This window comes from Ptychodera flava (assembly GCF_041260155.1).
Source record: "Ptychodera flava strain L36383 chromosome 3 unlocalized genomic scaffold, AS_Pfla_20210202 Scaffold_26__1_contigs__length_13983176_pilon, whole genome shotgun sequence".
In the NCBI taxonomy this organism is placed as follows: Eukaryota; Metazoa; Hemichordata; class Enteropneusta; family Ptychoderidae; genus Ptychodera; species Ptychodera flava.
Genome location: NW_027248280.1, coordinates 3,541,160 through 3,554,810, shown reverse-complemented (window position 1 = coordinate 3,554,810; position 13,651 = coordinate 3,541,160). Strand labels below are relative to the sequence as shown.

Sequence of the window (13,651 nt, the reverse complement as noted above, 5' to 3'; positions counted from 1 at the left end):
TTCGTCACTGATTTGAATATTCTCTTCTCCGGTTTCAAGTATTTTTATTGCATCTGAAATAGAAAGGATTGTCATTGTCTTATCGTATATATCTTAATAAAAAAAAATTTAAAAAAAATTTCTATGATATAGTATCCCAAAAAATGTCATACATATTCATAAATGGACCAACTGGAAGTGGTAAGAGTTACGATGCAGTAAATTTGGATCCGTATCATGTACCAGAATTTGACACTAGTTTTTCCAGCAACATTGCCGACTTTTATAATGGCGCCACGTTTCGATTGCCGATTTTCAGAACCAGTTTATAGAACATACGCTTAGTTTACAATGTCAGGCTGGGAGGAGGAGGGGGGGAGGGGGAGGCTTCCCTTCAGAACAATACATTATTTGTGACTCTTCCATAATTCAACATCTGACTTTTTCTCGAATCCGGGCGTTTCCGTGGCAACGGAAGAAAAAAAGATTGTTTCTAGAGCATTTGACCATTTACCCAGTTTCATTATCATATTCAAAGATATGCCTTGGGATTATTGCAGGCGGAATGTGTTGACTCGAGCCAGACAATATGAAATAGCTGCCTTAGAAGAACTAGAAGAGATTCACAACAAGTTCAAACAGACTTTCTTAGAAATTTGCCACGACTATAGGCTTCCATGTTTGGTAATTCGGAACGCTCTTACCCCCCTCGTTCTCAAGAATATACTTAATCCAACAATTGATACCGAGACAGTCGGGCCAGTAGAATATCCACGAGCTTTTGACTTTGGAATTGCATGGAGCGGCGGCAGCCAGGGATTTTTAATAGACGGTTTCAAGGAGGAGGAACTTGAAAAAGCGTACTTCCCACCTGGTCAAGAACAACTAGAACAACCTCGAGTCTCACTAAAGAACCTACACAAACTTCTTAACGCTTGTGATCTGTGTGTGCTTATAATGCTTCGTTTGACCTACGAGCACTTGACATTATGAAACCCTACGGTTCTGTAACACCGGACTTTGAAGTTACTTGTCTATGGCTTATGTCAGTTGTGTACATTATACTTCAACCAGAACTTATCGATAAAGCTGAAAAAGGGGGACTCGAAAGAACGGACTATGGCAACATGAGAAGTCGTTTTGAAGATCTTGCAAACTTAATATGTTCAGGAACCGAGGGGCCCCCACCTCATCCACATACGGCCGAAAAAGATGCAGTAAGTGAACATTACTTACGACAGTACATGATAAATACTTGGCCAGGTGGGGGGTGGAAGTGGGGTGGTAAACTGACACTTTCGGCTTTCAAGAAATTAAGACTTTTTCCATGGTACTTATTGAATAACTTTCGTAAATACTTACGTTAGTACTTACGTAGTACTTGACAAGTACCATGGACAGGAACTTACGTAGTACTTGACAAGTACCATGGACAGGAACTTACGAAGTTCTAATAACATTTTCCTCTGGCTCCCAACTATTGAAACTTTCTGGATAACCTTTCCATTTTATCAGATAATATTTCTTTCCTCTAATTTTTTCGTCTTCAAAATTCGTTCTACTCTGTACAGCTCGTCGCGTTCTGAAGGTGCGCTCTGAAGTTCATCGGAGTAGAAAGTGCCAAGTATTTCCTCTCCATTCAGATCTTTATTTTGTAAACTGGTGGCGTTCCTAGTCCAGCTGCGTACACACTTTTGAAACTACGAAAATCTCCTCTGTCCAATTTGGCAAATATCCTTTCTTAAAAGTGGTCTTGTATTTTGTAATTCGGACCCGTTCTCCCAGCTTGAATTCAGGGTCAACTCCCCCGGCTGCCAACTCAGGACCGAATAGTGTATAAAATGCCTGCCAATCGTTCTCCTCTGTTACGTCCCTGGGTTTCATTTTGATACTTCCGTGAACGGTGTTATTGTAATTCTCGAGAAGGTGGGGTAGAATGGGGAGCCAGGAACGTGTCTGTTTATATGTAAAGTATTTCCACATCATCGTCTTGAGGGTCCGATTAAAACGTTCAACGACGCTAGCTTTTTTGTCACTGTAGGTGTGAAACCAGTGAATTCCCGCCTCCTGGAGCCACCCCTGCATTTTTCGGTTAGTAAATTCCCGCCCCTCATCTGTCTGAAGTTTGTCGGGCCTTCTCCCGGATTTCTTAATTATGTCTTGTAGTGCCTTCAGAGTATCATCAGCCGTTTTTGACTGTATCGGCCTGGCCCATGCATATTTGCTTAGCACATCTATTACTGTTAGCATGTATCGAATGTTACGGTTCTCTTTTGCGAACGGGGGAGGGAATTCCACGAGATCCGCTTGCCATTGAGAGTCTATCGATGTTACGAAAACGCGCCGGCCCGTAGCATGAGTACGAGGTACCGGTTTATGTAGATTATAAGTTAGCTGAGTTTTTAACCACTCCTGCACCTCTTTCTTGGTCACTTTCAGTCCGCTGGCGCGTGCTGCGTCATACAATTTTTGTACACCTCCAAAACCAGTTTTCGGGTTGTAATATAATTCTCTAAGAGTACCTTCGGCGGTGCCTTCGGCTTCAGCTTCCATAATTGCTATATTATACGAATAATTTTATGTCGTACGGAGGGCATCTATATAGTACCAAAATCGGCGGCCACCGGACCCTCTATAAATCTCATACTATACGGATGCCGTAAACGAAATACTAGTTTACTGAATGGCCTACTTTTCAATTGCTTGATTAGGCCCACGGCTTCCCGTTCTGACACCTCCATTCCATATTCTTTTATAATAGTTTTGTTGTCTATCTTGTTCGGTGTGTAAAATAGTACTAACATCTGTATGTTTTCCCTAAATGGTTTACTAATACTAGTATATTGTTGAGTCAGAACCCAGACAGATAATCCGTCATGTCTTGCGCTGAAACCAAGTTGGACTAAAACGTTACTGCGCTTCTTCATATCTTTGGACGAGGCGCAGTCATCGAGGATTATTAAAGTGTTCGTTCCAGCCCATTCTTTATGCACGTAGGTTAATGTATCATCCACTGCATCGAGTCCGACTGGAAATATAAACACATTATCATCGGTGAAAATGAATCTTCTATTATACGCTTTATTATTCATGAATGTTGGGCAAATGAATATCACATATTCGAATTTCCTTAAGTACGGACCGGTGAGGAGGTCCAACATAAATTCTGTTTTGCCAGAATATGTCGGTCCAGTTATAATCATGTTGAATGGTGGGGTTACGTATATTGACATTTCCTCTGGATCTATATACTGTAAATTAAGAATCTCTTCTAGTTCTTTTAAGTTACTGGTTCGAGTTAGATGAAACCCAGTCACATCGACAGCATCTGAATGAACTATATAGTTAGTGACTTTATTCCAGTACCTACAATAGTAATGAATATTGCTAAAGATAACAAACCAATTTTACCATATTCGTGAATAGGGTCTACGCTGGTCGTAGATGCTGCCCGTTCCGGGGAGGGGAGGGAGGCCCCCGAGTCGTGTCATTGTGAGGTGACTCTCCGGGCTCGTCCTGCCACTTCACGGGATCCCCCCCCTCCATCTCGTGTACAGCACTTTCTCGAACTTCCGTGTTTATATCACCATTCACCCCGAAGGACATAGATTCTGTTGCGTATTGCAATTCATTATTATAACCCGAGATTGCCGGGCCCGAAAGAATGACCATCTCAGACGGTAAGAGAAGTAAATTGGGCGAAACTGCCATATCAAGTTTGACACCAGTATTCATTATTGTGTCTTGATATCGCCTATAACTAATTACTTTGTCGGTATTGCGAATTTCATCTTCGAGGAGAACGCCGAATTCTTTTCGGACTTGCTCTGCACTGCCAGTATCACCCACTATGGTACTACGAATATTCGCTTGTGCGCCGAGTATGCAATATACGTAGGCTTCAAGGCTTTCATTGAGGCGAGCGAGACCGGCCTTTGTCAATCCCGAGTCTCCCTTCAGAGGGATGAAACTATTATATTGTCCCTCCGATCCATCATTTCGGAAGAAATAGTAGTGTGGTCGTTCTTTGTCGGACAGTACATGTTTTTTCTTTCCAAAAATGGTATGTGTATAGAAAACGCCTCCGTCGGAGGAGAGGAAAAAGTCCCGACCGTTGTATATCGCTTTTGGCTGTCTAACGGGCCCGCGATTAGTGTAATATTCATATCCATAACCAAGACCTTTATTTTGACCTTTTCGATAACGAAAGTCGGACTTCGTTGGACTTATATTTCCAAATTCTGTACATAGAAGTTCATATTGGACGAGATTGTACGGATTGTCGCCCGCTTTGAAGGTGGGGGTATCGTCTGGAAGTGCAACGCCCATTTCGTGAAGGATCCTACGTATTGTAAAATATACATGGAAACGGCAGAATGATCGTATTTGCGGAGGAAATTTCTTATCGAAGAGATGGGCGAATGATATACCGCAACCAGTAGTGCTACACCATACAGCGAAATTCAATTGCTGGTCCCAATATTTCATATGCGGGCTGCCCAGCCAGACATTACTTTCTTTAGCTGATCGATGAGTGATTACGTTATCTTTAAATATATCCCGTGGATGAAAAGTAAATTTATCTGTCGGCGTTACATATATTTCTAAGTCCATGAGAATAGGTTTTATTCCTCCATTCGGTTTGGGAGGAATATCAGCATGCTGTACTGTCGGTACGCTCGTCTTATTCAATTGAAAAGCAACTGGGAATAAGTCTGTACTCATGATTTGTGTTTCTATATACAGATAGATTTAAATGGAGGAGAATTTTCCATACTTCGGAATCCCTGTCGGAATCATTCTAACATTCCAGACCATGTTAATATTATATTTCGGATTCAGGTTTAAACGAATTTTTTATTTTTTACTAAGAATAGATAATATACTGCAAACAATGGAGAATTTAATAAAGACATCGGCAAATACAACTGTGACACTACCAACCGCAGCGTCGGACAATAATCGATCCATAATAGAGACGAAACGTGAAAAAATACTCTGTGTCATCGCAAGTGGTCAAAGTAAGTTATTTTTTTGTAAGGAGATTTCAGTTGCTGACGTAGAAAAATGGGGAGATGAAACGGTGAATAAAGCATTTAAAGTCTATGAAGCGAAATACAGTTCTCTTATAAGTGATAATATCACTCAAAGTTTCATAGATCTAGGAGCCCGCGCAATAAGTCAGGTAGTTCCAATCGATGATCGAGATAACTATGCCACTGATCTTAAAAAGATTTTATTCTAAACAGTGAAATAAAAAGATTATCAGGACGGATAGCGTACACGTGGGGCCCCATACTTGCTCTAGTTTCCACCGGTTTAATTACGGGTAAACATTTAAATTTTAAAAAAATCGGGTTTAATATAGTACCTGAAATAAATGGATTCAACTTCGCCGACTCAGCAAACGACTCCGGCCCGCCGACGGAGCCCACACCGGAAACGGAAACAACGACTCTACCACCGACACAGCGCAACATAGAGAAAGTGACGTTACCGCCGAAGCATCCAGGGAGAGTTGCTGCGGGCAAGAAATTAGCGGAATGGAACAGGAAAAACAAGGAGAAGAAACTAAAAGCAATGGAGGGGAGCGATGCGGTAGCGACTGAAGCAGACCTACCGCCTACAATGAAAGAACAGTGTGATAGCTCACGCGATAGCTGGTATAATAAATGTTATCTTGTTTTAGGAATTGTGGGAGTTTCATTGACTGCATTAGGGTTATATGGGGGCGTGCTCGACATTATTGTTCCGTCCGGAAAGATCCTCCACAGAAAGCGAAAAAAACAGAGCACGTAGCAGCTCCATCCGGAACAGTTCCGAGGGGAGGGGAGGGGGAGGGGGAGGGGGAGGGAGGAGGACCAGCTCCTCTACATTGTATGAGATGGATTAACTCCCCCATATTTTATTTTTTATTTTTTATTTTATATACTAGTCAGCAATCATGGATATTAAAACAGTTGTAAACACAATGTACGATGGTATTGTAATCGCAGGACTTGCGATGGGATATCTATGATCTCCAGCAAATTTCTGAAAATAGAGGTTGGCGATCCAAGTCGACCAAATTTAATTCGATTGGCAAAATTAGGCGGTGCGACTGCTGCCGCGGTTGCAACCAAAGATCTCCTTGAACAGAAAAATATTATTCCTGCAGAACCTTATACTGTGTAATGGGCACCTTCGGAATAATAATAATAATATTCATCGAACACTTATACTTAGTAATATATATACAACGTACAACAATGATCATTTGGATTGAAAGTCAAACAGGTGAACCAGTCACTGTTAATTTTTACCCTTGCATTGACACGACGCAGTTTACGAAGATAAGACTGCTAGAGTGCGGACTATATAATTCATGGCATAACATAACATCGACGAATAATGTAATAAAATATCAAGAAGGTGACCAACCAAAGAAGACTAAATCAATACGTCCAGGTAACTACAATATCGATACGTTAAACAAAGCAATCGGGTTGAAGCAAAAAATTAATTTTGAAAAACATCTACCGACAAACCACGTTCTTCTAACTTTGGCTAAAGATGTTAAAGTTTATTTCAATGCTACAGGTAGCTTCGCCAACGTCGTCGGCTTTTCAGATAAACCTGAGGACAACCCAGTTATAAAAAGTACTATGAGTCCGAAGAAAGTGGATTTCTTAACAGTCACTAAATATATAGTTCATTCAGATGTAGTCGATGTTACTGGAAATTATGTTTCATTTGGTTCGGGTGCCTCCGGAGGATACATACAGGGGAAAGTATCGAACTGTTTACAAATACTTCCATCCGGGATACGAGAGAAATAAGTGAAAAGGTTACTTACGATTTTAAAAACGGAGCAATTTCTATGCCATTGAGAAAAGGGGGAGATTACATGAATTCAATGCGTATCTGGATAACAGATCAGGATGGGAACATGATCGATTTCAATAACTGGCCAATTAGCTTTTGTATTGAATTGCTGTAGTCGTTCCGAAGCGTTCCGAAGGAGCCCCCTACCGGTGTAACCCTATCGGAAGATAAACCATCCCACGACCAATCCTCCAGCAATATAGATCATCTCATATTTCTTTTGCTCAGGACTGGGTTGATAATAATCTGAGAATTGCGCTAACGCTTGCGCTGGACTTGACGTAGAGTTGCTTTGCACCGCTTCTGCTTCTTCCAGGATTTCTGCATCTGTATCTCTTAATTCTGCCGCAGCATGTGCGTCCTTTGCCTGATTTTCTCTTTCCCAGTCAGCCTGTAGTAATCTTTTTTCTGACCAGACGTTGCGATCATGTTCAAATTTTTCTAATGCTTTATCATGTCGGACCTTTTCTTCAATAAGAGCGTCACCATTCCCGCTAAGCTTTTGTCCGATAATATTTCCTCCTGTGAATGCCGTTGCATTTAATACAGCACCGAGAACTGTCATTCCTATAGCTGAAGCCATGACTGTGTATTGTATATTACAGGTATTATTTTAATTTTCACTGTATATAGGTCCCTACGGAGTATGTCTGATCCAAGTGGCTTCGGTCTAGGTACAATTCGTATGCAAAATCTTGAGCTTGAAGATCTGAGTGATGTTAAAGTTAACAATAATACTAAGATGGCTGCTAATCATAATAAGATTACGTCCTTCGTTATAAAGACCGCGAAAAATATTTCGTTTTAGCCAATGCCGCGGCGCCACCCCACGAACATGCTGTAGAATTTTCCGAACTTAAAGACATTGATGAAACTGTAATTGACGCCACAAAGGCTTCGAATGATTCTACTCCTTTTGCTCTGACATGGGATGGGGATAGTCAGAAATTCATGCCTTATAATGTGCCGCGTAACCATCTTAGATATTGGATAGTGAAATTGCAGGAGGTGTTGCTGAACCACCAGGAACTCCGAATGTGATTTATTTTGATAGCAATGTAAACAAATATAAATTGTTAGATTTTCGTAGTTGGCTTACTCCTACGAATCCATACATTGCACTTCTTGGTATACCGATTCACCTTAAAATTAGTCCTCTTAATACAATAATGAAGGTAGATAATACATTAAGAAGGTGGATAAACGAGGGGGAGAATTATTGCTCGTATACAGCTAGCGGAGTTCCAGTAAGATTATTTTGGGACACAACTTTAAAGAAACTGGGTCTGAAAAGCGACGGTGATGAGGCAGCTGAATTAACTTTACAGACTGTAAATCAACAGATGACTGATAATATGAAAATACTTCAACATGGTACAGTTCTCATTAGATGTGTAAAGTTAGCTACTGGAGATGAATTTGACGATTTGGTTGGATATTATGCTATGAAAACAGATAACAGAACAACTTGTGATATTATCATAAGTATTGATAAAGATCGGGGAGGGGAAATGAGTATTGAATGTTTTGTTGGTGGGAATAGAATAGAGAACGACTTAGGAACTACATTTGTACGTAAAGATAAAAGAGTGAACACTTTAGATATCAGTACCATTCATCTGAAACGACTCATTTGTTTGAAGTAATGGTCTTCCGACATATTTTAAGTTCAGAGGAAATTACTAAAATTTTATCTATCGGGTGAACAAGTTAACTAGAGTCGTTCAGAAAAAATTCCACAGAAAATTTTCTGAAAACTGTAGAGTTTCAGACCTCTGAAACCACGTGACAAGTTGCTAAGTAACTGAAGGGTATTGCGAAAGTCCCTACTGGAAAGTCCTTGCGAAAGACTCTTCTGGAAAAGAGGGTTGCGCAACATCCCTATGGTTCCGGTAGGGACTAAAATCTCGTTCCGATAGGCGTAGGAAAAACACATAGAAAACAAGTATATACTTACCTCCAGAAGACGAGAATCAGCACTGGAATCCTTAAGGAGCTGTACAGAGCTGCAGCACAGTCGGAATCTATCTAACAAATGATCCGATAATGTTGTTCCGACAGATGTACTGTTAGTGAGTCATAGCTAGTGTATGCGCAAGTTCCATTTGGAATGTGAATGACTCAGCAGGGAATTTCCCTGCTTAGATCAGGACAATGCACTGCGCGTGAGTTCATATATAGGTCAGGGTCATACTTTAGTTACATGGATGGTTAAATTTTCCTTCGCTTCATGTAGATAAATGAATAAAATGGGGTGTAAAATTCTTATTAATCACAGTTGACCACCTTTTCTTTACTACTGCCAGCCACTAGGCCCTTGACCGTGCATCGCCGGCAAATAACGGTTTGAGAGGTCATGACAGCAATTTTTTACAGTCTGTGAGCGGTTTAAAAAATTCGGCATAGATCGGATCGAGTTGATTTCCGCCAAAAGTAGTTAGGGAAGTAGTTTTTCGTGTGCGGTCCAAAATGGGACCGCGGCCGCACCTCGCTGGTTTTGCGTGGCTGTGATGGGAAGTTGTACATGTGTAACGCCGGGACCACACAGCATCGTAGGCAGGGCTAGGTCACATCATACATCCAAAAGAGAACTATACTAAAATATCGTTTTGCAGGTCAACAAAGACATCACCCATTCATAGGCCTTCGGGTACACAGATCCACAAACTAATAGGGGGAGGCAATCTGCTTGAATTCATGAAGCGGTGTGTCTGTATCTAAATCATCTAAGACTCGTGTTCAGTAACCTTGGTCAAGTATTTTCCCAAGCAGTAAGAATCGTGCATTCATAGTTTACATCGTAACCGATTCGATGTACACAGCAAATGTTTATCGTTTGAAGGTTTCCGCGTCCCGTCGTGATTGGCAGCTGTTTGAATGCTGTTTTTTTTTATCTATTGTTCTTTGGACGCTTCGAACACAGCATCGCAGCAGTTTTAGCAACAAAAATCAACTTTAAAGGGAAAAAAAATTGAGAGAATTTCGCTAACAAAGTGATGCCACAAGTATTTGCAAACCATAATATGTTGGCTAAATGCTTTTATTTACACCGTGGTTCTTGGAATATTCAGATTTTCGGGAGCATTGGTTGATGCTGCTTTCATTTGCAACTCATGTTCAATAATGAATGCCCAGGGAGATAGGAGTATTTACAGGCTCCCTTGCCTTTAAACTGACAAGGTGACTTGAAAGTTGTCAACGATAAGCAAGTGTTATCTACATAATATACGTCAACTGTGTACATATGCTATTAAGTAAATGGACATAGCTGCGCTGTGTCGACCGAAATCTGCGATGATGAAACATAGGCGACAATAATGCTGTAACTGCCAGCTTTGAATTTCTTATAAGTGTTAAACCATCTCTCCTTCCCCTTCACACTGCTACAAACGTTAGACACTAGCTATATCCTTGTAATTGATTACGTTTGCTTAAGTTATTATGATAAATAAAGATTTGGACTACATATTTTGAAACTGGCGCAGTAGCTTTACACCAAACATTAGTGTGTGAGAGACAAGACCCTTTTACTCTTACGGTTGCAAAAATGTTTTTGGTCGGAAAATGTTGGTTTGCTTTCCCCATCGGCTGTGAAATTGATGATACATAAGGCGTCGGATGATGAGAGTATTTTTTCAAGCCTTAGATAATAGTTTGCGAAGAAGCAAATTTGGCCATAAGACACTTAAACTGACAAGGTGTCTTGAGAGTTGTCAACAATAAACAAGTATTGTACAGTCCCTACAATATGTGTATACTGTACGCATATGGACATAGCTTGGCTACGTCAACCGAAATCTGCGAACGTGAAAAAAACGGAGAAGAATGGGTTTGGGTTAAGCTAAACTCACACAACAACATTGGGTGTATCTGTGTAGGCTGGTTCTGTGTTTTAAAAGTTTGTAATTTTCATCGAAATTGTGTGAAATATTGCAATACCGTAACTTTTCAATTGTGATAACTTTTTATGCCTATCAAGCGAGTAATCGGCAATAACTTTCAAAATTCGATGTAGATAACGAAATTTGGATTTTAAGTTTCCAATACATTTGTCCACTTTGCAAAAAAAGCTATCGGAATGATTGGAGTTTGTTTGGTAGAATAGTAGTATTTTTACTTCATCTGATTCACCGAAAATTGAAACAATGATTGTTCATGACAATGTATAAAAGTTCCACTGGAGTCTGTTCAGTCGAGAAGACTCCCCTTAATTGTAAGAAAAGCTTATTGGATACACTTACCGGAGTTAAAGTCCTCTTGATACTCCATGTCATCTTCTCCACCAATATAATTGATTTCTGTTGTTGCCATTGCTCCAATTGCTGTAGGAGCAGTGTATACGGATTTAAAATCAAAGACACACAGGCAGAGAAAGGAAAGCATTAAGTAACCCATCTTGCGTTAAGACGTGGAACTCTTTGGCGTGTAAGCGTAGGCGCCTTCTGCATTTATACGAAGTATGTTACCATATGCTAATATGAAAGCTTGTATATGTATATGTAATTGGTTTGATTTTTGTGATGAGTGAAGGGTCTTGTTGTGACATTTCCTACCATTTGTCACTTGTGGTTAGATATGCGTCCGACGACCCCGTAGTTATTTTGCATACTAGAACACAGGGACGTTTCACTGTTTACCTAACCACCAGCGACTAGGTTTCTACCACGGTGACCGTACAATGACCAACTCATCGAAAGCAACAATAAAATTTAATGACTTTTCAAATGTCATTGTGTTTGCATCCTAAGGTCTGACAAGGGTCTGCCGTGTATACAAGTGATGACAGGGTTCATAAGACTTAGGAATCAGATCACAGCTTATTTGGTAGCGACGGCCTCACGCGTTTCCAATCAATTTAATGAACTGAATTTTTTTTGATGAAAGCCTATCATTTTACCATCTGTAGCATTAATTTCTTATAGGTATCCCTGTCGGAAAATAATGACATATAACTGAACTTACATGTTAGTAATTGGCTATGCATATCCACACATAGAAGGGCTGAACGAAATAAACTAGGGAATTTTACTAATGAACTTGGTCAAGCTCATTCACGAAAGAACAAAAAGGACCAACTGTTTTCATATCAAAGATTTGGCCCAATATTCTTCATGTGCTCCCGTCAAAAATTAAATAATTCGTCTTCCTGCAGAAGCTTTGAAAGCCAATGGTATATTTTATATCTTCAGCAGCACAGAATGGACGGTTTTACCTCAGTGTTTACTGAACTTTGTCCAGTGATTCTAGTCTTTTGGTTCAATTTGAAGAAACAACAACAATTAATGAATCTATATAAAAATTTCCTTTTAAGATTGCATATATCTTATCACGCCCACGTTTCGATTGAGGCGATATATCAACACACATTAAACGGACATGTACGAATCTCTCTCTCTCTCTCCTCTCTCTCTCTCTCTCTCTCTCTCTCTCTCTCTCTCTCTCTCTCTCACAAACACACCACTGAAATTTATATCGGTATTTTGGCAAAAATCATATACAGTTGTCAGTTGTTCCTGCATTGTTAGCTAGTTTAGCTACCGAAATGTCTGGAAATCGGTTTGTAACGACTGAACTGTATGACAAACGTACTGATTGGCTGTGTAAAGCGCATGATTTACTGATGATTTGCCCCGGGGGGGGGGGGTAGAACTTAGGTTCAGATGCAGGTCAGCCTGACAGGGCAGAAACGTTCGACAAATGTGAAGGACAGAGAGAAGTCTGGGATAGAACAAAGGACAACTTCCTGCATCTTGTTTTAATCACATTGACCTAATATCAACACCCACGTCCTTAACCCCAGACGTATGGAAACTTGTGCATGGCTGAGAGTTGTGAAGGTTGTGATGAAAGACAACAATCGGTTCATGACCTGTCTCGTCTATGTGATAAACCTTCGAACCCTGCTCTTAAAATTAACTTCATAGACGCAATTTAACTGTACACCAGTACGCGCGCACCCGGAGTATGTCATGTGGTTGCAAGCCTGTCACACGAGTACCAGTAGGACGTACACCCTCTATGGTCACCTCTCTCGTCCGAACATGTTATGCAGAGTTGCATTGAACTTACAAGTATTACTGGTGAGACGTCGCGTGTTGTTTCGCCTTAAAAATGTCAATAATTTTTCTGTTTTGGTAGAGCAATGGGGTGTGAATTTATAAGAATCTTTTTTTTTCTCTGATGGTGAAACAAGACAGGAACAACAGTGACACAGGATCATGTTTTACTTTCAAAGATTTTATTTATTTCAACAATTCAAGATTACATCAAGTAACAACACAATTTTACATAATCAAACTTTCTAATACATAATCAAACTTTCTAACGTTAACAAAGGATGAAGAGTGAATAAAATTAACGTTTTCCTGTGGTAAAAATCTTACTTAGGGAGTCGTCATTATTTACGACCTTGGGGGAAGTCAGGGGAATTTCATGGTATTCTGAAATTCTCAGTGAACCCCGTGCCAACCCCAATGCATTTGAGTAACCTAGTCTCTAACACAGAAATTTTGACTGATCCTTCCCCCCCCCCACTTAGACCAGTTAAATACCAAGACAATGTATTTGTAACATTTACAAAACTACAGCAATAGTACAAACCTTTCACATCCTGCTAGAATATCATCGGTTACCTCATGACAGTTGAAAAAGATGAAACCGGCAAAAGGAAATTCAAAGTCACAATAAAATGTAGATACAAAAGCTCATGCTGTAACCACTATCCAACCATATAGTATTGTTTACTTTGAATGGGTATCATGACAAGGTTTTCACTAAGATATCTGACACGGCAGAATTTGAAAGTACA

The 13,651-nt window shown here is 40.2% G+C and overlaps 1 protein-coding gene across 2 annotated transcripts in view; it reads right to left on the bottom strand.

Moving 5' to 3' along the window:
- The window catches only part of LOC139126117 (low-density lipoprotein receptor-related protein 12-like), a 33,798-nt gene extending 22,394 nt beyond the window's left edge, over positions 1 to 11,404 (bottom strand). Inside the window, exon 1 of one of the 2 annotated variants that reach the window (XM_070692168.1) lies at positions 11,085 to 11,404. In XM_070692168.1, the coding sequence (XP_070548269.1) occupies positions 11,085 to 11,238 (154 nt within the window). In that variant the 5' untranslated portion in view covers positions 11,239 to 11,404. The remainder of the gene's footprint in view (positions 1 to 11,084) is intronic. The other variant, XM_070692169.1, reaches the window with a different exon arrangement.
- Positions 11,405 to 13,651: the final 2,247 nt, after the last annotated feature.